At 42.9% G+C, this 23,837-nt stretch overlaps 1 protein-coding gene across 3 annotated transcripts in view; it reads left to right on the top strand.

Moving 5' to 3' along the window:
• Positions 1 to 14,245: 14,245 nt before the first annotated feature.
• SNX7 (sorting nexin 7) overlaps positions 14,246 to 23,837 on the top strand; it is a 32,510-nt gene continuing 22,918 nt past the window's right edge. Inside the window, exons 1-3 of one of the 3 annotated variants that reach the window (XM_055815098.1) lie at positions 15,284 to 15,986; positions 21,761 to 21,943; positions 23,652 to 23,762. In XM_055815098.1, coding sequence (XP_055671073.1) covers positions 15,801 to 15,986; positions 21,761 to 21,943; positions 23,652 to 23,762 — 480 coding nt within the window. In that variant the 5' untranslated portion in view covers positions 15,284 to 15,800. Of the gene's footprint in view, positions 15,987 to 19,538; positions 21,188 to 21,760; positions 21,944 to 23,651; positions 23,763 to 23,837 lie in introns of those variants that run through there. The other 2 variants (XM_055815097.1, XM_055815096.1) reach the window with 2 other exon arrangements.

Genomic DNA, 23,837 nt, shown 5'->3' with positions numbered 1-23,837 from the left:
TTAATTCTTCTTCAGGTGTTTTGATGATTTTGCTAATCTTTTCCTTTGCAAATAAATCTACTCCTTGTAAAAAAGTCTAGCAGTTCTTTTTTTAGTATTCAACATGCCCACACATGGAGGTTACACATTGAAAAACATATGCCCCTTTTCAACTTGTGCTTGTGTTCTAATGGAGGAAAAGCAGCAAGTCTTTGAAATGTCTTTCTTCCTATGCAAAAATTTTGTTTTCAGTTTTTCCATTTTAGAAAAACATTAGTGAAATGACAATTGGAAGCAGTACTGTCTGAGAACCATTTCAATGAGGTTTACAACAGCCACTGTAAATAGTTACAATTATTTCTGTAGAGAAGCAAAAAGGATAAAAATAAAATTCAAGCTGTTTCTAAACCCCTTACCTTTTTCTAAAAATCAGGATTACATTTCTGATTACTCCAAATTTAGTAGGTTGGACTGGGAATCTACTTCTCATGCTGTCAAAGTTGCATTTTGTGATCTGGAACAGGTCACTTAATCTCTATCTGCTGTTTTTCTTCTTCCTTCCTTAGCTGTCTAATTTATACAGTGAAATATCAGGACAGACTATAACACTCTGCTGCCGATACAGCACATAGAAAAATGAGGCATGATCTTTTAAATACAGTATTCATTATAATACTGGTATTGGAAATGCTTTACTCGTTTACAATGCAAATAAGAGCATCTTAGTTATGGAGGTTACATATATACATGTCACAGAAGCACGTTTAAGGACAAGCAAATATATGAAAAAACCCAGAAGAATCTGAATGATGATTAAATTTCATGGGGTAAAAATCTGATCATGAAGGATATGTTCTGCATAGTGCATAATGGAGGGTATGGTGTATTCATTTATGTTCCGCAAATGTGTACATTTTCAGTGTGTACAGTTTCAGTAATTAGAAGAAATCTGGATGCTAGAGTTTCCATAAATACCAAAAATCATCAAGATGCATTTTTCTCCTGTGCAGTTTTTTTTCTATCTGACTTGTAATTTTTTTATTTCCTTTGTGTGATCTCAAGAGATTAAAGTCCAAACCACCTAGCTGTATCACTAGCAAAATAAGTCATATGATGTGCTCAATTTTTAGAGTCATTAGCTATCTGCAGACATCGCTTAAGCAGTGGAGTTGAAAAACCTAAAGAGAAAAAAGACAGAATATATCTGAGGGTAAAAAGCCTTTGTGGGTGTTGATGGAAGTATATGGAAGAAACCAGCAAGAACAGTGGATAATGGAAGATTGCTAGTGCAGGTAGTGGGCTTATCTATATGACAAATTGATGAAGAATGAGGAGGAAAACTATGTTGATTTAATGCTGGCAATTTGAAGCATAGGCTGCACAGCTGTTTCAGACAGAAATACCAAGATAAATTCAGAAGCAACCTCTGCTCTGACAGATTAATAAAATACCAGGAATTATTTGAGCTTCTTAGAGGAAAGGATCACTAAAGAGCCCTTCGAATACCTAAGATATTGCACATAAGAATAAAATAACAGCTCATACAGCCCTTGGCTGCCTGTTATCAAGAACACGCTTTAAACTGATAGCCAAGCTTTTCTAGCAGACGTGAAAAAATACATATTAGAATTGAAAAAGTAAAGAATAAAGTGAACACCTGCTATTGATACAATTTTAGAAAAAAAACCTGTCAGTGTTAGAGCCTTCAAACAGGACACCTAAGAAAGGCTTACCTAAAATAAGAAACATATGCCGTACAGGGTCTTCTGTTTCAACTTGCGCTCCTTAAACTCATTACTAGCAATAGCAACGTTTATCCAGGTTGTCCTGGTTTCAGCTGGGATAGAGTTAGTTTTCTTCTTAGTAGCTGGTGCAGAGCTGTGTTTTGGCTTTGGTGTGAGAACAATGTTGATAGGACACTGATGGTTTTAGTTGCTGCTGGGTGATGTTTACACTAAGTCAAGGACTTTTCGGTTCCTTGGGCCCTGCCAGCGAGAGGGCTGGAGGGACAAGGGACATTGGGAGGGGACACAGCCAGGACAGCTGACCCGAACTAGCCAAAGAAGTGTTCTATACCATATGGCGTCATGCTGAGTATATAAACTGGGGGAAGAAGAAGAAGGAGGGGGGGGGGGGGGGGGGGATGACACATGACATTTGGCATTATGGCGTTTGTCTTCACAAGTAACTGTTACGCGTGATGGAGCCCCGCTGTCCCGGGGATGGGCGAACACCTTCCTGCCCATGGCAAGTGGCGAATGAATTCCTTGCTTTGCTTTACCTATTGAGTTGTTCTTATCTCAACCCTTGAGTTTGACATTCCTTTCTGATTCTCCTCCATATCCTTCTGGGTGAGGGGGGGTGAGCAAGCGGCTGCATGGTGCTTGGTTTCTGGCTGGGGTTAAAGCATGACAGGTAAATGGAGAATCCAGGCTTTCAACACTTCAAAATTAAGGCAGATCAACTCTGTGTAAACATTTTCACCACTGCTTTAAACATGCCAGTGAATGCTGAGCCCTCCGTTCTCTGGTCAAATATGAAAGATCACATTTACCTGGCTCTGCCAGGTCTTTGCTATGTGGTCTCCGTGCTCACTGCTAACAATGTCAGCCCATCCAGTCATTAGAAAACATATTTTAGCACATTTTACTAAACAGTCAGCCATGCTTCTTGGCTGGATCTCTGAGAGAAAGTTTGATTTATTGGCATTTTTGTCCAGTTGCAGAAAATCCAGCACTCTCAGAAAGGCTACACTGCAGCAGCAGCTTTCCACTGCTCTGCTCCAGAACCCTTTGGAAAAATAACATGGATTAATTTACAGACCAAAGGATCAGAACTGAGAGTTCTTTGCTGGGAGAGAAGCTTGCTATGGACAAGTGCTTAGGAAGCCATAAGACTACAGGGTAGCATTAGACAAAGTAAAAAAAAAAAAAAAAAAAGTAGCATTAGTATCCCTCCCCTCCTCCCCTAAAAGAAGGGAATACTTCAGTGTGATGGCTCACTAATGAATTATTCACAGAAAGGTAGGACTCGCTTTCTTTCCCAGGGGTTACAGCAATGTCAAGTGAAAACATGTTAGCCTGCCAAGAAATACCAACGGTGTGGAATAATTCCACTGGAGATGACACCATCACCCCTCTAATGATATGAGCTCTATTGATGAGTGTATCGGAACTACGTTCTTACAAAGGATATCAGGCATTACCAATGATTTGATATTTAATTTTGGGAAAACTTAAACATTAAACAAGCCTCTGTGAGCAACTTCTAAAGCCCTGTTCTATTTTTAATTTATCAGCATTGCTTAAACTTATTATTCATCGCACAGTCCTCTTCCAGCACTATTTTTAACAGTATCGGCACACTAAGCACTAATTTTAATACTAAGATGACCTGTGTTGTAAAAATGCCCACCACCTCCTCATCTCAGTTCTGGGAAGAACTGCTTAAACCTCAGTCCAACAGACAGTTCCAAAGACTGGGGAAGAGCATAGGTCGCAAAATACGACTTGCTCTCTGATACCTGAGTTGAGCCTATTTTTCTCGCAGTCCCTGTAGATGTAGCACAGACAACGTGCTGTTTAGGATGCTTTTTGTTAGGCTGTTGGTTCTGGTAGTCAAGAAGGAAATTTCTTTATTAGGGAACCTATTGGGAAAGGTCTGTTGTGTTTTTTCACCTCATTCACAATATCATTGCTTAAATACAATTTAGAAATAAATGTAATTTTTCCAAACAAAGTGCAATTTACAGCTTAATCCTTAGTGCTAGTAGGAGGTCTAAAGCATTTACCTTCCAGGGCAAAACCTTAAATTCATGTAGTGAACTTGATTCTTATGGGAAAATCTTTGTAGACTCAAGTGTGTTTTCACAATCTCCCTTTCTCATCCTCAAGTTAAGATCATTTCAGAGTTAGCTGCATTTGTAAGCCAGTTGGAGGGGAGTCTCACAGGAACTCCACAGTCTGTGTTCTGCACCTATATTAAGTTTTTGGTACTTCGTATGAGGAAGTTGTAGCCTACAACTGAAATCCACGTGATCTGCCCATTACGTATCAAAATTAAGATACAGGCAGGGAACTAAGAAATGTAAGACTGACATGCTCAGCCACTTTAAAAAACGTAAATGTCCAATATTACCTAAAGCTATGGCTTCTTCAGAAGCATTTCAGCCTGCAGGCCGGGTAAACTGACCAGGGTCTCTGCGGAGTGTAAGTGTGTGCTCACTGCCCACAGCATGCTGCTAACGCCAGCAACGCTGTGATGGCCCAACGCTTATAACCAAAGCTGGCCTTAGTCAGCATTTGCAGGTACAGCAAGGATTCCCTTGAAAATTTGTTCTAAAGCCTCAAGGCTGGATTAATACAGCACCTATAACCACCTGGATCGTTCTTCTTTCTATCTAATCACCGTGTATTTGCTGTCATATGGTATCAGATACAAGAGTTCACGAGCCAGTCTCTTTCTGGTCAGGAAGCTGTTGATCACCATCCTTCACTACATCAAACTACTTGTGTGTTGCTTGTACCTCAGTTGCAATGATTTTTATTTTAAAGTCTGTGGAGTCACTCATACTAGGCAACCTCCATTTCCCACCACAGTCAGCAGCAGCATTTCTGATGGAGACAGAATAAAGCATTTTCTAATTTTTAGGGTCATACATTTAATCTCTGAACAATGACCCCATGCTCTTCTTAGCAGCTTGTTTTTGAAACTGCTTACTTAAGTCTGGGTAATTTTATCATGTTTAATATCCAATGCAAGGTCTAGCTTTGCTTGACTTTCGTTCAATTCACCTCATTCCTATACTTCTTTACCTCTTTTACATAGATTTCTTTGCCTGTCAGTCCTTTCTGCAATCTTTTTTCATTCTACTCAATTATTTTTGACTATGTGGCTCTTTATCCCGTTAGATCCTTTCTACAGTGCTTCCTCCTTTGTTCTGGATATTAATTCAAGATAGTTTTCAAACCTTTGAGTAAGAAAGTTCCAGACCTCCTCCACATTTGAGTTTCTGAGCTTCTTTGGTAGATTGATTTAATCATTCACATCTGCAGAGTATTGAGCTCTGAAATCCTGTTACATACCTGTTTGTTTTACTCTTGTCATTTAATTTTATCTGAATCAGACATCATACATTGTTCAATCAGCTCATCTAGAATATCTTTATTACTTAAATGAAACCTTAAAGTTGGCCTCTTATTGATGAAGTGAAAAAACTGTCAGCTATTACCAGCAGAAATAACCAGTGTTATTAGCAATTGTTCTCCAAGCTATACTGAAGAAGCTAAGTACTTCCATATGTGGGGCTGCCCACCCATATGGTCACAACTCCTGGTAGCACTTAAAGCTTTAATCACACACAAAATGTTAAAACATAAAATGCTTTAAAAAGATTCCTTTTACTAACCAAATCCAACCCTACAATACCCTACAGTCTCACAAAATTAATAGATTTTTTCTATCATTCCCTGATTTTGAAGCACTTTCAATTCAAACAACATAGCTATACTATTGCCACTTCTTTCTTTGATACGCTTCAAAAATGAACGTGCAATTCTCTTTTTTGCTTACCACACCCTGTTCCACACCTGGTTTTCCACCGCATTTTCATAATCCTTCTGACATCCCATATTTTGCTGGTCCAGGTCATTACATTTGCATACAAACAGTTTAATTTCCTGACCACCAGTTTTTACCCAGATTAATCAAAATCCTTCTGCTGATCACAGCACCTAACTACAACCCTGAAGAACTGCTCTGGCTTGTTGCTCTTCCCTCCGGCAGGGCCGGCTGCCCTTCCTTTGCCCAGCACCCCGCCATTCGCCCCCCACCGCGCAGAGGGCTGCCCCTGCCAGCTGCAGAGGAGAGGCTGGCACGGTGGCACAGTACGGCACCTCTCCCTCAGCGCTGCATCCCTCTGTGCAGGGATGGCAGAACAAGCCCCAGCAAGGAACCCGGCCCCCACACCGCAGCGGACAGGCCAGGCTGGCCTACCCCGCGGCCGTCATTATGCAGATCATTATTTGCTCTTCTGCTGCTCATGCTTCTGCTCACTGCTAATTCCATCATCACTGGAGGACGCGTGAACTCACTGCTTCTGTTTACAGGAGATAGGCTGGGCAGCCCCCAAATCTCTCAGCCTTACCCCTCATTTCTTAGTTTCAGACTCATTTTCCCAATTACACCAACCTCAGTCCCCGCAGGCAGATTACCAATGCTATTTCCTTATTTTCAGCATCCTCAGTATGCAGCGTTACATGTCATTATTTACCTTTAGATCAATTGTGAGATGATTTGTATCCATTCCCGCCTGCATTTTGGTTACCTAAAAAGTGACTGATTCATTAGTAAATAGGCATAATTTTCTTTTAAAGCCATCAGCATTTTAGGCCATACTTTTGTGGAGACTCATTCCTTCAGCTTCTGCACTAATCTATACAAAACTTGTTTTTTTGTACTAAAGAAAAATGAGAAAAAAATGCTTTATTAACTAGATCATATGTTTAGTATGTTGTGTAACCAGAGGATTATTCAAACCTTTTTTCACCTGCGTTTGAGTTCATAGCTACCGTGTTTACTTTGATTGTTTCCTTTCACCTCCTTTCCTCTCAGGCATTTATTTTTGTTCAGCTGTGCATGTAAAATTAAGAATAAAGTTAAAACGCATCCACACACCAGCAGCACATTTTCATGGGAAACTTAGGCGAATTTCCTTGTTGCCTTGTGAGTAATTTGTATTGGTTCTGCTAGAGCACGGCAATCATGAATCTTATTGGGGAATGTTCCTAAAGCCCTAAAAATGCAAATGGGTATCAAAGGAGATTTGCTCCAATCTACCTAATAACTCTTACCAAGCAGAGAGGACAGTGGAAGGCAAGAATGGCTGCCTTGTGCTCCAGCACTACACCAAAAATACTTGCGTTGCCTTCCCGGCATAGGGCTTCAGACAGAAACCATACAGCTTATTGGGAATTATATTAGGTATTTTTGGCAGAGTGGGAACCAAATCAAAGTCTCCCACATCTTGCATCATTCCTCCTGGCAGCTTGAGTGGCTTTCTGAAACAGAGATGTAAACTCCTGTGAAGGCACTCCTAAGCTATTCCAACCTTCTCAAGAGCTGAAGTAATTCCCAGCTGATTTGAAAACAGATGAGTTTACCACCGAGACCCTTTTCCCTACACTCAGCTACAGAGTCTGGCATCAACAGAGCTTGCCAATCTCAGGGGCAGTCTAAGAGATGCTAGAATGGTTAAACTGGAGTCTCCCCTTGAGCAAACCCAATGGTGCTCGCAGAGATGTTGTATATGGAAAATGAACCCTTTCCACCAGTTGTTCTCTGTTCCCCACAGTTTCTTTGCATGAGAACAAAACAGACCACTGGTCTAACATTCTAGCCTGTTCCATTAGTATCATACAGTTTAGAAATGTGAACAATTTGGTAGTATAAATCATTAATTCAACTTAAAGAGGAATTCTTACAGAATGTCAAATCAGCTACGGCAGCACACATGGCCACAGGCTGAAAAACGCAATCTAGCAGATAGTCATTTGCAGTCTTCAGTGATATAACATAGAAAAAACCCATATTATTCTGTTAAGGCTTCAGAAGTTTAGTAAAGCCAAAAATAGCACACAGCTTTGTTTCACAGATCAGGAAAGCATAGTTATACACTTGAAGAAGAAGGAACTGACCTCTCTGATTTCCAAACTTTTTTACAGTATGGAGTAGGTTAAGTGTAAATATTGTACTACACACCTCTCAAGTTCTCCTATATTCCTTCCATTATTTTAAGTCTATAGCATCCCTCTAGCAACCGCTTATCAGAAAGATGAATAGAGAAATTTAATGTATTTAAGCTTTCATGTAATATGACAGGGATTTAATTCCTAGGAGCTGGGGAGGTACACCTACTCTTCCCTGCAGTTTCATCTTGCTTAACAACTTTTCTCGTTCTCTCAGTGGAAAACAAGTGCCAGTGCTAACTACAGAGCTCACTGTAACTCACCAGAATACAGTCTTTCAATGACACAGTCCATCCACAAACCTCATTTTAAACAGACATTCTCTTGGAAATCCATTGGGTCAACGTCTTAAGTGCTTTGCTATCACATCATCCCTAATTGCAAAATCAGCTGAATAAAATCGAGACCTAATTAATCCCATTGTTTCCCCTGTAGGATACAGACCAATGTGGTCTTTCTCATTTTCCCACAACCCAAACCAAAACTACTAGTAGTTAGTAAACTGAAGAAAGCATAGCATATGACTGACCATGAGCCAGCAGTGTGCCCCTAGGGCCAATGGGACCCTGGGGAGCATTAGGAGGACCGTGGCCAGCAGGTCGAGGGAGGTGATCTTCCCTGCTGAGGCCACATCTGGAGCACTGTGTCCAGTGCTGGGCTCCCCAGTTCAGGAGAGACAGGGAACTACTGGGGGTGCCCAGCGGAGGGCTACAAAGGGGATGAGGGGGCTGGAGCATCTCCCTTATGAGGAAAGGCTGAGAGAGCTGGGGCTGTTTAGCCTGGGGAAGGTTGAGACGGAGTTTTATCAGTGTCTGCAAATATTTTGAGAGGCATGTGTCAGGAGGATGGGGCCAGGCTCTTTTCAGTGGTGCCCAGTGCCAGGACAAGGGGCAACTGGCACAGACTGAAGCACAGGGAGTTCCTTCTGAATGTGAGGAGAAACTTCTTTACTGTGAGGGTGACAGAGCCCTGGGACAGGCTGCCCAGAGAGGCTGGGGAGCCTCCTTCTCTGGAGACAAAACCCACCTGGACATGATTCAGTACAACCTGCTCCAGGTGACCCTGCTTTAGCAGGGGGTTGGACTGGATGATCTCCAGAGGTCCCTCCCAACCCCGACCATGCTGTGGTTCTGTGACTGTTTGCGCCACTACTGTAAATCACCCTGATGGAATACCTCCTTCCCCGCCTGATCGAGAGCTCTTGCAGCTGCAGTCCAACCATACTGTCCAAAGCCGCTCTGTGTCTTGGATTACATCTTGGCATAAAGTATTGAAATTCAAATTGTATCCTCTGCTATTCTTTTCTAGAATTTGGCAATGGTTCTTCTCAGTATTTGGAGACAAATATTTCTCAGTTTTGAAGACAAAGAGTCTCCAAAATTGTTCACAGTGCAAACACACCAAGACATGCTATGAGAAAATAATTTTTTTAAAAAAAATTATTTGGGCTACAAAACGAAGTCTACTCTCCTGTGTACTTGTGCCACACCTCACTCACACATTCACTACATAGTATTCCCACCAGATACATTACATGCCCTAACTAATCCTAAACGAAACATGAAGCAGTGGGAGGACAGTAGCTGGTGCGTTGTATTTCATCTGTTCTGAGTACAGGAAAAAACCCCCCACTATCCGGCACTTTACCGTCCACTAGGAGCAACTGATATTTTTAAAGCATAAATGTATTTTTTGTCAGTTAAATATAAAATAAGGGGATAACAGAAGAACGGCTATCTACTATCAGTTTCATATGTATGTACAGTCACAAAAATTCTGAAATTTCCCAAGAAGTTTTGCCTAAGCGGTAAGAGGCCAAGCCAAAATGTAAAAAATATTCTTTCATCTATAAATCTATCTCACCTCTTTTTGGGGTTTAGGCATCTCTTATAATGGTACTGAAACTATTTTGAGCTATTTAGCAACTTTATAGCAGATATTGCAAGGAGAAGAAGAATCTTCTGTTGGACCAACTGCCAAGTTTTCACACAAGAGCTTTTCCACATATTAATATTTGAGAAGGAAGCTATCCTAAAATGTTGTAAACACAGCTGTTTCCATTCTAGGATTGATATCTTCTATGTTGGGCAAGCTCAGTGCTCACAAAGTACCCTAATATTATTACTTTGTAGTCTTTACTTATTCATAAGCCTGCTTCCTTGTCTAATCATATTGTCTGATAACATACATTGTTCTTTTGGTCACTTCTGAGTCTCACCAGTTTGCAGATTTTTAAAACAACTTCCACTGTTAATTGACACACATCCATTGTTTGCAAGGACTTAACAACAGCACTCCATAAACTGAGAGCAGCCTTTGCCTGATAGTGAAAAAATCCAGTTATACACTGTGTAAATGGCAAGAAAGGTATCCATGGAGTAAGTTCAGAATTAACACCTGAAGATGCTACAGTTACCCTGTCAGGCTGTGTGGATTTCCTTCCAACTCCAACAGACTGTAATTGTTTACTTAACCTGGATATTGATTGTCGTTAAGACTGCTGGCTCGCTTCCTTCAGCTGCAATTCCCATTTTGGCAGTTTCACATACATCACTTAAAACTCCTCTTTGCGACCTCGTTGTTCATTCTTTCCTACGGGTAATAATCTGCTGTCCATGACCATACTTTTATTTCTGCATTATGATGATGATGTGGTTTTTTTTAAATTTTCTGATCTCTGTACACCAAAAAGGGGCAGTTTTTAGCAAGAATGACCTTGAACCACTGTCCTTTACAATTAGTTTTATTTTTTTATCTTAGTTTTACGGAAGAAAAGGGCTCAATGACACAAGATAAAAGTGAAAGATTTTGTGGCAGTGTAGTTGTAGAATGAATGTTCCGTGTGTTTTAGGAACGACTATATGCATATCATTTTCTATTGATAAGTATTAAGGTGTTAATTAGGTCCCATGTAGATCCCCATTTTACGTCAATAGTACAGGTGTGAATTTGAGGACTAAAAAAACATTTCATATAAAAACTTTCTTAATAGTCATCCTGGTAGTAATAAACTAAGGCAAGAGGAACCCAAAGTTTCTGTCTTAAAAAAAGAAGTCTACTAAAATGCCATGAATACAGAGGGTTAATTCAACCATGATGTGCCTCCTAGATTGGTTTAAACAGGCTCATCTATCTGCCAGCTCCCTTTGGTACAGTCTCTGAAAGTGTGTGTGAACAATAAAAGACTGCTTAGTCCTTATAAAGCAATTCTGTAAAGGCTAATAATCCTGAAAACAATGCTAAGCCCTGTGCCTAAAAGGTCAAACAACAATCACAGGTTTTGCACAGTATTATCAGAGCCTGTGCATTACACTGCGACAGCTGAAACACAGAATTCTTCAATTTAAATGGGTCATAAACAGACATCCGTAAATGAATAACAGTCACTGTCATTTCTTTCCAGTTATTTAACAAACAGGACCACACCTCACTGATAAACAGGTTAACTGAGGTCCAGTATTAACCTGTTTCCTTTTACCTGAAGTTCAGAGTTCCCAAACTAGCCATCAGGAAAATTAAAAATAAAAAGAACTCAGATTAATATATCAAATTAATTCAATAAGCCTTTAAAGATGTTAAGTATTAATATATTTGGACTAGGAGATACTCTAATATTTCATGCCATGAAGTACAGATTGCTAAATATACTATTCATCAAAAAACAAGAACAGCAGCAATTACTTGGAAACATGAAAGCATTCCTTCAGCAGAAGAGACAATGCTAGATTAGAACAGATGGACTCTATCTGACAACAGTGCAAAGTATATAAAAAAATAAAAATCAATGCTTTCATATTTAGTGAAGCTTGGCAACTGTTTTTAGATAGTGTAAAAATTATGAAACCAAATAACACTTCACCTGAATATTTTCATGTCTAAAATTTGGCAGAGTCACATAACTTAAAAGGATAGCAAGCCTCTAGATATCGATCAGGGCTTTGTACATCTACAGCGTCATAAAAATGATCTGCAGCTGTAAAAGAGATAATGTGATTATGAGTACACTACATTGTAATTTCCTCTGGGCAGTCAGAAAGCAAAGACAGTCTGATAGTCTACGGAAAAAAAAAAAGTCTTGGAGGATATCTACTGACAGGTAAATCATTTTACAATATTACAATTAAAGCACCTTCCAAACTTAAACTAGGAACAACAACAAAAATAACAGAAGAGCTGAGAGTTGCATTTCAACCAAATCACAAAGGGCAACTGAAAAGCTAAGCAGTTCGCAATGCATCAGAGCTTTAACGCTCAGACTCCTTTACCAGTTCAGGCATGGAAAACAAATGGTTAACCTTATTTTGAGCCATTATATGGAGCTTACTATAAAGCTTGCTCTAATAAATGGTATGATATGAAGGTCAGCCCTTAATTCACCATCAAAATATCTTCTGGGTGTAAACATAATGACTTCTGCTTATACACTATACAACCCTGACAAGAACGCTACTCGACAATGCATTTCAGACCTAGAAAAACATTCTTATTTGCGTCAAGGTGCCGAATGTCAGCAGATTCACTAATATGCTTATTATTTGCACTGCAGTGGTGGAACAGAGTAAAACACCATGAGCCCTCCATACCCCACTACTGCCTGGCCAGGGAGCCGATGAAACACAACAAGATTTAATCCTGTCCATATCACTGTGCAGTTGGTGAGACTCGACAAGTCAACATTAAGTATTCAAAGTGGTATTGTGGCCTAAAGGGATCACACGCAGCCTGCACATGAGAGCAAAGAAATAGCTTGGTTCTGCTTCGGTGTTTGTAAATTTAATTTGTTCAAGAAAAAGCAACTCTGGAAGGGATTACTAGCTAGGATCAACACTCGTACCAAAGAAAAAGGGAAAATGCAAGTAAGAATAATATTGACATTTTTGTAATACAAAATAGATTTTTGGGCTTAAGTGAATAAATAAAAGTTGGAGGCAATTGCAGCTCAGCCCTGGCATATGTGAATACTCCACTTGGTCTTCCTGAGTAGGAGGGCATGGAAAGGCTGAGTATTTCACAAAGATTGTATATGTATTTAGAAAATACCATATTTTACAAAACATTAAAAAGTATTTAGCGAAATGTTGAGTATTGTCTCACTGCAATAGCTATTTCTTTAAGTAAGCGGTGCTATAATATTCATGGTGTAATATCTGCCATATTGACCCTTATTTATTGCCAATATCTAATTTCACACGTTCAGGGAAGGATATCTACAGTTAAGTATGTAAATCCCAGGTACTCAGGAAACACAGAGCCCGTTGGCGTGTGCGTATGCAGATACACACATTGAAAGGAAGAAACCCCCAGATCTACAGCAACACACTTTTGAAACAACAGGAGAAACCTGAAATCCCCTCTGCTAAGTGCAGCTCTGTATTTATGCTGCCTGCAATATTTCTGAATAGCACAATTACTCAACCTTTTAAAGTCGTCTCTGGACCTGCAGCAGAAAATGATCAACTAATTCTTGATGCTGTAAAAAGCTCTTTTTGCTAAATACAGCTGGGGGAGAGGCGCTGGCAACCCCACTGGGACTCCGCATGGGAGGGGAAAGTGCCCTGAAGTTACATTTACTCCCTGGGCCCTTTCAATAGAGATCAGGGACACCTGGGGTAGAGACTGGGGAGGGCAGGTGAGAGTGATGGCAGGGCGGTCTCCTATTTTAGCATGGGTCCTTGTGATGATTAAAATGGCAAATAACTGTTAAATGTAAAGCATATTTTCCTAGAGCGAAGGACAATGAATACCTTTTCCTCACAGACTGGTACTTCAAATATAAAGCACGGAAAGATAAGCACTGCCAGTGAGTAATCTAAAAATATGTCTTGTTAAGCTTGATTAACGAGCTAATAAAAAGCTATAATAAGAAAAAATCCAATTAAAACATCTTGTGAGATTTCTCTCAAACAGAAATAAAGAACCCAAGAGAATGGTAAAACTTTGAAAAATTAGTATGATCCAGATGACAGCCTTAGTATTCAAGCCTACAGTACATCAGTTTTATACTTTCTTTGACTGGCTGTCCTTTATTTATCATCTCTCATGTGTGCTGTCTGGAATTCTGATCCTCCACGAGTTTTATTTTGTTACTGCCTCACAGGTATAACATCTGAATTTAAATACAGACATATTAAAAACTCTGGCATTATATGGGCTGTAGGTACTCACTCTATTCAGAAAACCTGGCACAACGTGTGGTGCTCACAAACAGTGAAATAAAAGCAAACCCAGAGGAAACCAAACTCCATCCATCACCTATATATAAAGTCAGAAAACAAACTAGCACACTTGTCTTGTCATTGACGGACAAAAGGGCAGAGTAAGAAGAGTAGAAAAATTATATTCTGATATTCACTTGTCATCGGTATCTGGTACCCGAGGGTAACCAGGGGATACGGAGCAGGCAGGACAGTGGAAAGGAACTGTGAAAGACTCAAGAGGTGGGAAGAGCTGTAGATGCGGCGCTGAACGACGATCCCCTGCTCCCCCAGGACCCCCCCGCACGCACCCTGCCGAGCCGGGCGGCGAGCAGCACCCAGCCGGGGCCGCGCACCAGGGCCGCGGGGCTCCGTGCCGGGACACAGCGCACAGCAGCAGGGCACGGCCGGGCTGCACGGGGTCAGCAGGGAAAGAAGGCGGAGGCTCTCGTACCAGGGCAGTCTTGAAACTACAGAAATTGCCTATTTCACGCTTCCGATCCACACCCTGCCACCGGCAGCATCCCAGCGCCAGCCCAGGCGCGTCCATCTCCCTCCGGCGGCTGGCGCCGGGCAGGAGCTACGGCCCCCTCGGGTCGTGTGGCTCGGAGGGTTGTTTTGTTTTTTTCAAAAAATCAAACATGAAAATGTCTTAGCACAGATTTTTGTAATTACACAAGCATGTTCCTTTTCTCTTTGCACAGTTCAGTGAATTTTTAGTGTTTATTTTTATTACTTTCTTTCAAGTTCCTACGGCTCAGGACTTCACGGAGAAGCATGAAATCCCGAATTAATTGCCTCACGAGGTTTCACAGATGAAAGGCTTTTCAAAACCGCTGGATCACGGGGTTTGCCTTTTCCAATTTGACAGCAAGGGGACCAGGGCACACACGGATGACCTTGTGTCCGCCCGCGACTGCTCAAGCCGACCTGGGGAACCGCGTCCCCGCCGGCCCGGCCCAGGCCCCGCAGGTGGCGCCGGGAGGCGCACACGGGGGCCACAGCGGCCGCCCCCGCCGCCTTACCGGCCGTCCCGGCGCTGCAACGGGCGGCACTGCCCGCTACGCCGCGCTCAGCGCTGGCTGCTTCAGGCCCCCTCGGCTCGCCTGCCTGCACCCTCGGCGGCTGTACCGGGCTTACACGTCGGGTGCCCCTCCGCCCGCGCCTTCCCAGAGGCGGTGTCCGCTCGTCCTCACACGCCGGTCTCTGACCTCAGCGCGACCGCTGGCCGCGGTGACACAGCTGCCGCCCCGAGCAGGGGGGCACCCAGCCCCCGGCCGCGCAGGCCGCGGGGCCGGGCCGGGACGCCCGGCAGGACGAGCTCGCCCCCCTCGGCGGGGGACCGAAGCCCCGGCACGCCCGTCCCGTCGGGCGCCCGCTGCGCCTCCGAGGACGCGGCTCGGCGGTGCCTCGGCTGCCCCCCGCCCCGCGGCACGGCACACGCCGTTCCCAGCGCCCGGGCCGGCCGCAGCGGCGATCCCCGCGGGCGGCTCCCCGAGGGCAGCAGCCCCGGCCCGGCCAGCAGCAGCCCCGGCGGCGGCGCGGGGAGCTGGCGGCACGTGAGCGCCCCACGCCGCCTCTGTGGGCGCTGGGAGCCGCCCCCGGCCCCGGGCGGCCTCCGCTGCCAGGCCGCGGCCCCGCCACCCCCGGAGGGGCAGGCCCGTCCCGGCCCGGCTCCGCTTCCCACTTCCTCCCGGCCCGGCAGGGCGGCCCTCCCGCCGACGTTTCCACTCCTGCGCACTGGCCGCGCCCCCCGGGCCGGGCCGGGCCGGGCCGGGGCCGGGGGCGGGCCGCGGGCGGGGGCGGGGGACCGGCGGGCGGCCAATTGCGGTCCCCCGGGGAGCGGCTCTGGCGGGGCCGCCGCCCGCGCTCGCAGGGAAGGATGGAGGCCGAGGGCCGGGTACCGGGGCCGCCGCTCCCCCCGCCTTCCCCCGGCAGCGGGGGAGGGGCTGGGGCCCGGGCCGATGCCCCCGCGGGTGCCCCCGGCGCGGCCCGGGGGCCGCCGCTCGCCGCCGCCGAGGTGCTGTCGTTGGACGACGAGGAGGACGACCTGGAGGTGTTCAGCAAGGTACGGCAGCGCCCTCCCGGGGCCGGGGCCGGGCCTGGGCCGCTCCCTGCCTCGCCGGCACTTTGCCCCGCCGGGCGCCGGGCGGGCGGGGGCGGCGCGGGGCAGCGGGACGCGGGGGTCAGGGCCGCCGTCCGGCGGGGCGGGGGCGGCTGCTGCCGCCGCCCGGGGGAAGCACCGGGCCCCGCCGGCCGCCACCGCGACCCTCTCCCCCCCCCCCCCGCCGCCCCCCCAGCCCCGGCAGCCCAGCCCGGCCCGGCCCGGCCCCGGGGGCGTTCGCTCGCGCGCGGGCGTGGGGGGGCTGCTGCTGCGGACGGGCCGCGCTGCGCTCACCGTGCGCTGCCGGGACATCCGTGGCCTTACCGGCACTCGCGGCTGTCATGTACCGCGTGTGTGTCTGTACATTAAATAAACGCCCGTATTTAGTAATTGCAGATGTATGTAAATTAAATAAATATCTCCAAGTTTCAGTTTTGAGCTTTCGTTTGAAAGGTGAGGGGGAGCCTGGCACTGCCACGTAGGAGGCTGGAGAAGGTGACAGCTTTTTTGTGAAGGGAATAAAAGGACCATAACTGACGGTTCGCTGGAGCCCGCGCTCCGACGGCATGCGGTTAGCCAGGTACGTGGCACCAGGCTCGCCAGCATCGCCTGCTGTAATTAATCCAACAAAGTGCAATCTGGCTGCCGTGGGTACCATTTCTCATGTTGTACCAATGTGGTCAAGACGAGACTTACCTCTTGCCTCCTCAGCCCGTAAAGACGAGAGTGTGTTGTGGGTCTGCTGGCCTTAACAAGGCAGCATCTGAAATATAGCATGGGGACATACGGAGAGCATAGGTGGATAAAATGTGTACAGGGGACTGAGGCCCCTGCACCTTCTGAGACCTCTGAACTGCTGTGTGACAGGATGTGCGACATCGGAGAGAAACAGCAGACGTGTTTCCTATTTGAAAATGCAACAACAAACATACTTTCAGTAGGACCAATTGTCATATGAATTAAACATGCATTCTGTTTCTGTACCTGAGATACATTTTTTTGGTATGCTTGGACAAAAACATTGGAATCAGAGCTTCTTTCTTGGGAGCTATGTATTTAAACTTTGACTGTAGTAAAATTCTCGACATTCATGGATTTTAAGGCCAGAAGGGACTATTAGGTGATTTAATAGTCTGTAACGTGCAAGAGGTCAGGCTAAATTTCACCACGTTATCTGTGTTTTTCTGAAGCGTAACTAGGGTCTTAGCTAAATCATATTTTCTAGGAAAGCACCAGTCTTTGTTTGGCATAAAGAGATGAATGATTCACTGAACTTGCATGCAAAAGCAGTGCTAAAATATAATTCTAGTTGTTTGCTTCCTACTTTGAATCCTTCTGCTTTTACTAGGTAAGCTCAGGCAGTTCTACTCGCAGGTATCTGCCTGTTAATACAGCGTATTGACAGTTACACTGCTTGCTTGTCAAGAGTGATACTCCCTGGGAATAAAAAACCAAGCGTAGTTGATAAGAGTTGCTGCTGCTAAATGGCAAATATCTGTATCTTTAAATTTCTGCTACCTGAATTAATGCCAAGATATTTCTTATATTAAATCTTACCTATTATTAAAGCATACCACATGATAACTTACTAGAGCAAAAAAGAAAAATTGTCATACTATGTGAAAATGCAGCATTCTTTCCAAAGCTTGGTCACCTGCATGTAGTGGTTATATATAGACCAGAAATTCATGGTTTGCTTTCAGGTGCAATTTGAGGGCTGATCTTTTGAGCTGATGAAAATCCGTGAAGTTGATTGGGCATTACACCCTATTTGTTCATGTTCCATATATGCAGGGAAACTGACAGGGTAAATATAGCTTCAGACTAAGTTTTGTAAAATTGATTTTTCCGTAACGTACTGTTCCAGGACCACCTTGTTTTAAATTGTATCTTAATGAGGTTTCTCACACCACTGTCTTTAAGGTAGTGGTGTAGCATTTGCAGGCCAAGTGGGACAGCAGCGGCAGTCTGGGGCTCGGTGCCTGAACACTGACATCGACTTCATCTTTCTCAGTTTAGTCAATGAAATGTACCAGCTACCAAAATGGTGAAAAATGAGATTCTTAAAAATTGTCAGCCTCAATACCCTAAGTTATTACTCAAGATGTAAACAGAGGGGTTTATTTTATGAAAATTCATAGACATTTAACCTGATAGTGTCATAAACCATTGACCTGGTATCCTGTGACATATCTCAAATATTACAGACTAGCATCTTCTTCGACAACTCTGATAAAAGCATTTCATGATGTGATGTGCATTTCACTTTATCCTAGTTTCCTTTACTGTGGAAAAAGTTCTGAGGTCTTCTTGGCAGAGACAACTTCTGGGAGTTATGAGTCACACAAATACGTTTTCAACCTGCTTTAGATGAATTACTTTCAAAGTATAGAGCACCACACATGTATTGCAATACCCGTTCGGTTAATCATTGCCTTCCTCATTACCTGATACGATGACCTAGCATTGACAAAGCTGTCAGTGCTGTGGTTAATACTTAAAATCTTTAGCAACTCTTCTTTCAAACTCTATTTTGCAGTGTTAGTCTGCATTTCATAGTTACAGAAGACTCAATTACTGGTATTTTTGGAAAAGATGTACGTGCCACTTCAGAATTGCAGAGAGGCTGATTTTTCTTCCAAAACAAGTTGATCAAGGATTTGAGGCTGATTTACAAGTGAATTTTTTGGCCAAGGAACTGTTCTGTCTTCCTGAATCTCTTTGCTTCTTTGAAGAATGCTCCAACAACCAAGCTCTTCTAAGACCGACTCTGCCACCATGTCCTTTATCTCCAGACCTGCTTTGGATCCCTGGTCTCAGAAGACTGCAAGCTCTGGATCCTCACTGGGAGAGAGGGATGGATGGATGAGGCACACAGGCAACCTTGAGTCAGTGATCTGTGCTCTGGGGAGCAGTGGTGTTAAGGCAAACCCCTGGGCTTAATGTCTTCTACAGAGAGCTGCAGGCCTAGCTGTGTGCTCAGCCTACTTGGAGGCTCCTCCTGCTGTAGGATTGTTCTTCCCTGACTTATTTTTGAGCCTTACTGACCAGTTGCAGCCAGATGTGAGAGTGAGGGAGGGTAACTGCAAGTGTTAAGGGAAGGAGACCCAGAACAAGGCCCTCATGCTGCCGGGAGCTCCTTGATTTTCCATCTGTTTGGTCTCCTGGGCAGTAAATCAAAATGCGTGACCCTGTCTGCTGGCTGGCACACAGCTCTGTCAGGACTGAAGGGGCTTGGAAGGGAGAAGGGGCACTGTAGGTAGCTGGGGCTGGGGGTGGTGTGGGAAAGGGCATTGTTATCTGGGACAGGGCCTTAATGCTCTTTGCATGGATGAAGAGAAAAAAAGGTCTTTTTTTAAAAAGAGAAGTTGTAAAACCCAAGAGCTAGAAGAATTCTCTGTTCTTCCTGTGCCACAAAACTCCTTCTGCCCTCATCTGTATTCACACAAAAACATAGTTCAAACCACAAAATTGCAGCTGTATAGAAAACAGAAAATTACCATCTTTTTTTTACAGTGATGACATCAGACTTATATCACATAAACTTCAAGAACCACTGGAAGTAAACCTGAAAGATCATGAGGATGAAGAAGGAGAAACAGATGCTTGTTTGAAACTCGCATGCATTCATTCATGTGCAGATGAACGCTGGAGCTGTATTACAGCGGAACTGAACACCTGCTTATTCTATGGACTGTTATTGCTCGTGTTGTGTTTCACAAACTACATATTCATAAGCCCTTCCATAAAAATATACTTTAAGAAACCAGCCTGTATAGAACAATTTTTAGTAGCAACCTAGAAGGAGGAATGAAACATAAGATATTAATGATCCACAGAAAATGAGAAAGTATGTAACACATTTGCCTTGATCCAATTTAGGCCTTGCAAAGTCATTATTTCTCAAGTTACACAGCCACTGAAGTCCCTTACATGCTCAAAAGCATTTTTCTTTCCCTGGAAATTTCCCGTTGTCTCAGCGCTTTGAATCCCATGGGCTGCTCTGAACTAGCAGTCCTCCACCTTCACCTAGAGCACGGCCAGCTAGTGCTAGTGGGCAGTGAAAAGTTTCTCTTTTTATCCTCCATCGCTCAAGACAGTGCTGCCTGATTGCCACTATAGGAATCATGTGTGGGGACACACTGAGTGAAAGTAAAATGACTGACAGGTGTACAAGCAGTTATACAACATTTGAAGTCTTGCCTTTAGTCTTCCATCTTGCTTTCATCTCCCAGTTCAAAGAACTGCATGTAAGTGATGGGAGGAGAACTGGTACATCAGTGCTTTCTGGGCATAGTTATCAATATAAATTTCTACCCCATATTTGTGGGAGTACATGGATAAATCCAAAGGAGAGGGATGGCGGTAGGCAATGAGGTTTAAAGCAGGAAAAGGACAAGAGAGAACGTGTTTCAGAGAAAGTTCTGATCCAGTTGAATCCAAAGAAAAAAAACAACCCTCACCAAGCCCAGCAGCACTGCTGTGGTGTGCTCTTCACTGCCATGAGGTTGGCCTTGGGATGATGCCATCGCTCTAGTTTGTGTGGATGCTTCCACTTCTGGCATGTGAGCAGTTTTCTCCTTAACAACATCCCTTTTCTCCTTGCTCCGATAGTTAGCAAGGCACTGGAAAGGAGAACTCTTTGCCACTCGGTCGTTAGTGTAGTCTAACTACATTTTTAGAAAACTTCCAGAAAATAGATTAATTTTAAGATTTTTCATGAAAGTACTTCATTGCATTGGATATATTTAAAAAATGTATAGATTCTATGATATTTAAAATATAGTAATTTATTTAAATTGTCCTCATTTATTACTTTTAATGATTTACTCATTTATTATGCTCTTTTATGGATTTTGTGAATTTATTTTCCTAGTCACTATGTCCTTCAAGATTTCAGATTAGTAGATCTCATCCAGACTTGCATCTGAGGAAGAAAAGGAGAATTCTTGCCTGTTTCCAATTTCCACTCCCTTTCTCAGCATTGGGGTGATCACCACTGAACGCTCTGAGCACAAGCAGCAGCTATAGGGACATATTCTTAGAGAGCTGTGGTGGAAGTGGTTGATGCTATCAAAAAGTGGGTTTCCACTTCAGCAGAACAGCGGTTTGACTTTTTTTTTTATAAATTAAGCAGCAAACTTATTCTGCATCCTTACTGTTTTTTTTTTTTAAATAAGATTAAATTTATGTTTCTCTAAACATTTTCTTTTTCAAACTTAATTATAAAATGGATGCAAACAGAAATATCCAATTCCAATAAACATTCTGATTCAGGTTTTGTCTTGTTTTCTTTTAAAATCATAATTCTTTATCCACCCTGTTCAGGTTATTACAGATAATGCAAACTTCCTAAGTCCTGTGTAACTGGCTTCCAACAATTTTAATAAAGTTGATAAGTGTCCTACACAATTACTGGGTGCTTGGATTCATAACTAATTTACCATTCATAGGCAAGTTCTCTTTCTAGCTGTGCATATAACATTGTTTTGAAATGGTAGCTTTTTGCTCTTTCATCAGTTTTAGAATAAATCTCATTTCTTGCATCCTCACTGAAGCAATACCAAAAAGGATAATAGATTTGCTATGTACTGTATAATTCTTTGATCTGCTCCATGTTTTATCTGTTTTATCAGATTATTTAAAAGCTTGCTATTTTAGCATCTGAGGTGTGTTTGTATGTGTGAGTGTGTATACAAAGATGTATTGAAGGGGACGTTCTTATATCTTATCTGTAGGATACATCACTGGCTGAGGTAAACTTATTCAGTCCTTCAATGCCAATATCCCCCTCATCAATGATAAACCAGTATAAAATTGAAGATGAACCAGAATTAAGAGACCTCTTCATTACAGTTGATGATCCTGAAAGCCACATTACAACCATTGAAACATTTATTACATACAGAGTAGTCACAAAGGTAAGCATCTATTCATGGCTATAATGGCTCACATTGATAACAGTAGTAGCATTTTCACTCTCCTTGCATACCATTCTCTGGGATATTACTAAATTTAAATTACACTCTGATTTTGCCATGAGCTGTCACTAAAACTGTATGAAATTGTGCGGTAGATTCGGGAAAGAAAAATCAGTGTAAATCTGCACACATAGGTGCTTATGTTCTTTATGCTGAGAAAATATTTATTAATTTTTCAACAGCAAAATCCGTTCTATGTGAGAGTAATATTTTCTGTTGTGATCTTCAGCTGGAATATATGAATCAGCAGGACTGATTCAGTTTGAAGACACTCTTATTAGCCCAAATATTTATGACTTTTGGATCAACTTGGACCAGTCTTCTGTCTTGTCTAAATGTTGCCTGCTACAAAGTCTTTCAATTCCATTCTTTTCTAATTGCAGCATCCACTATCACATGGACATTTGTTTCCCATTTACAGTTGCATGCGATTTCTGTGGAAACCACCACAATTTGCCAATGAAAAAGTAATATTAGGAAACAACTAATTGTATTTCTAGATGTCCTGAATGCAAGTTATTTACGGGAAATAAGGAAGAAATTCAGCCTTATGAGACCAGCCAGCTCCTGGGATTACCAGCAAATATTCTGTGGGCTGCATTTTGAGAATTGCACTGTTAATTTATTTTACTTTGAGTTCTCTTTAAAAGATTCATTTAAAACCAAATTTTCAAATGGGAATTATTCATCCTTAAATAAGAGGTGATACCAATTCCTCATAAAATATTTAAAGAGTAGGAAGAGAGCTATTTTCGTTAGGTTGCTAGCAATAATTCTCACTTTATGCATGTTTTTGTAGACGAGAGAACATTTTTTCTTCAGGCAAGTATGGAAGAGCTGCAAGGTGGATTGCTTTTGCTTTTTTATCTATTCTATCCTTTCTTATCGTATTTAATTTGAAGTACTGGTTGTTGATGATAAAGTAATAGCATTCCTCCCACATACCTTGAAAAATTTTTATTCAACCCTCAAAAATGTTTAGATTACAAAAGCATGTTTTGAGGGGTTTAGAATTTACTTGCATCACATTATAAATCTGTGCAACAATGAATGCTAAACAGCACACGTTACTTTAATGAAAACATGGGCTCTTTGTGGCTTGATTCTAGAAGATAGAGCAGTGATAAAATAAATCTCATGGTCTGACAATTTTGCAACACTGTAATAAGCATTTTTTCTAGGCATTAAAGGCTTGTTGGCAAGTTTAATAAAGGGCTAGAAAACGGAATTGATGATGCAACACGGAATCCATTAAGCAGCAGAGGAAGTGTTATTGCTATGATATGCTGAAGTTTTCAGGGTCTGAATGTGGGGGTTGTTGACTAGTGTCAGCAGGTCCCAAGGACGTATGTCAGCTATTTGGGTTTTGTTACAGAATGTTAAAAAATGGACTTCCCTTGTCTGTAGATTACTAATCACTTCAGAAGATGTGCCCTAAAAGTAATGGACATAACTGTGATTGCTAAAAGAAAAATGCCACACTAAAATAATGATTGAAATCTTTTGGAAATGTTGTGATAGGCTAATTATTGTAATTATGTATATATTCCCTTACAAGTAGTCAAGTTTTCTCCAAAATCTAACCCGATTTTGTTCTTTTTTCGTGGTGGTCTAACCTCAGCCTGTTTTTTCTCCCTCTGGATTTCAGACATCCCGTGGTGAATTTGACACCAGCGAATATGAAGTTCGAAGACGGTATCAGGATTTCCTTTGGTTGAAGAGCAAACTTGAAGAAGCACATCCAACACTGATTATTCCTGTTCGTTTGCTAAAATTTAAATTATTTTTATTTGTTCATAAGATGGCTGCAGTTTTATACAGAGATGTTTGAGGT

The sequence above is a fragment of the Falco peregrinus genome, chromosome 10 (genome assembly GCF_023634155.1).
Source record: "Falco peregrinus isolate bFalPer1 chromosome 10, bFalPer1.pri, whole genome shotgun sequence".
NCBI classification, from domain to species: Eukaryota; Metazoa; Chordata; class Aves; order Falconiformes; family Falconidae; genus Falco; species Falco peregrinus.
Note: the sequence above shows the minus strand (reverse complement) of the source record. Positions and strands in the feature narration are given on the sequence as shown.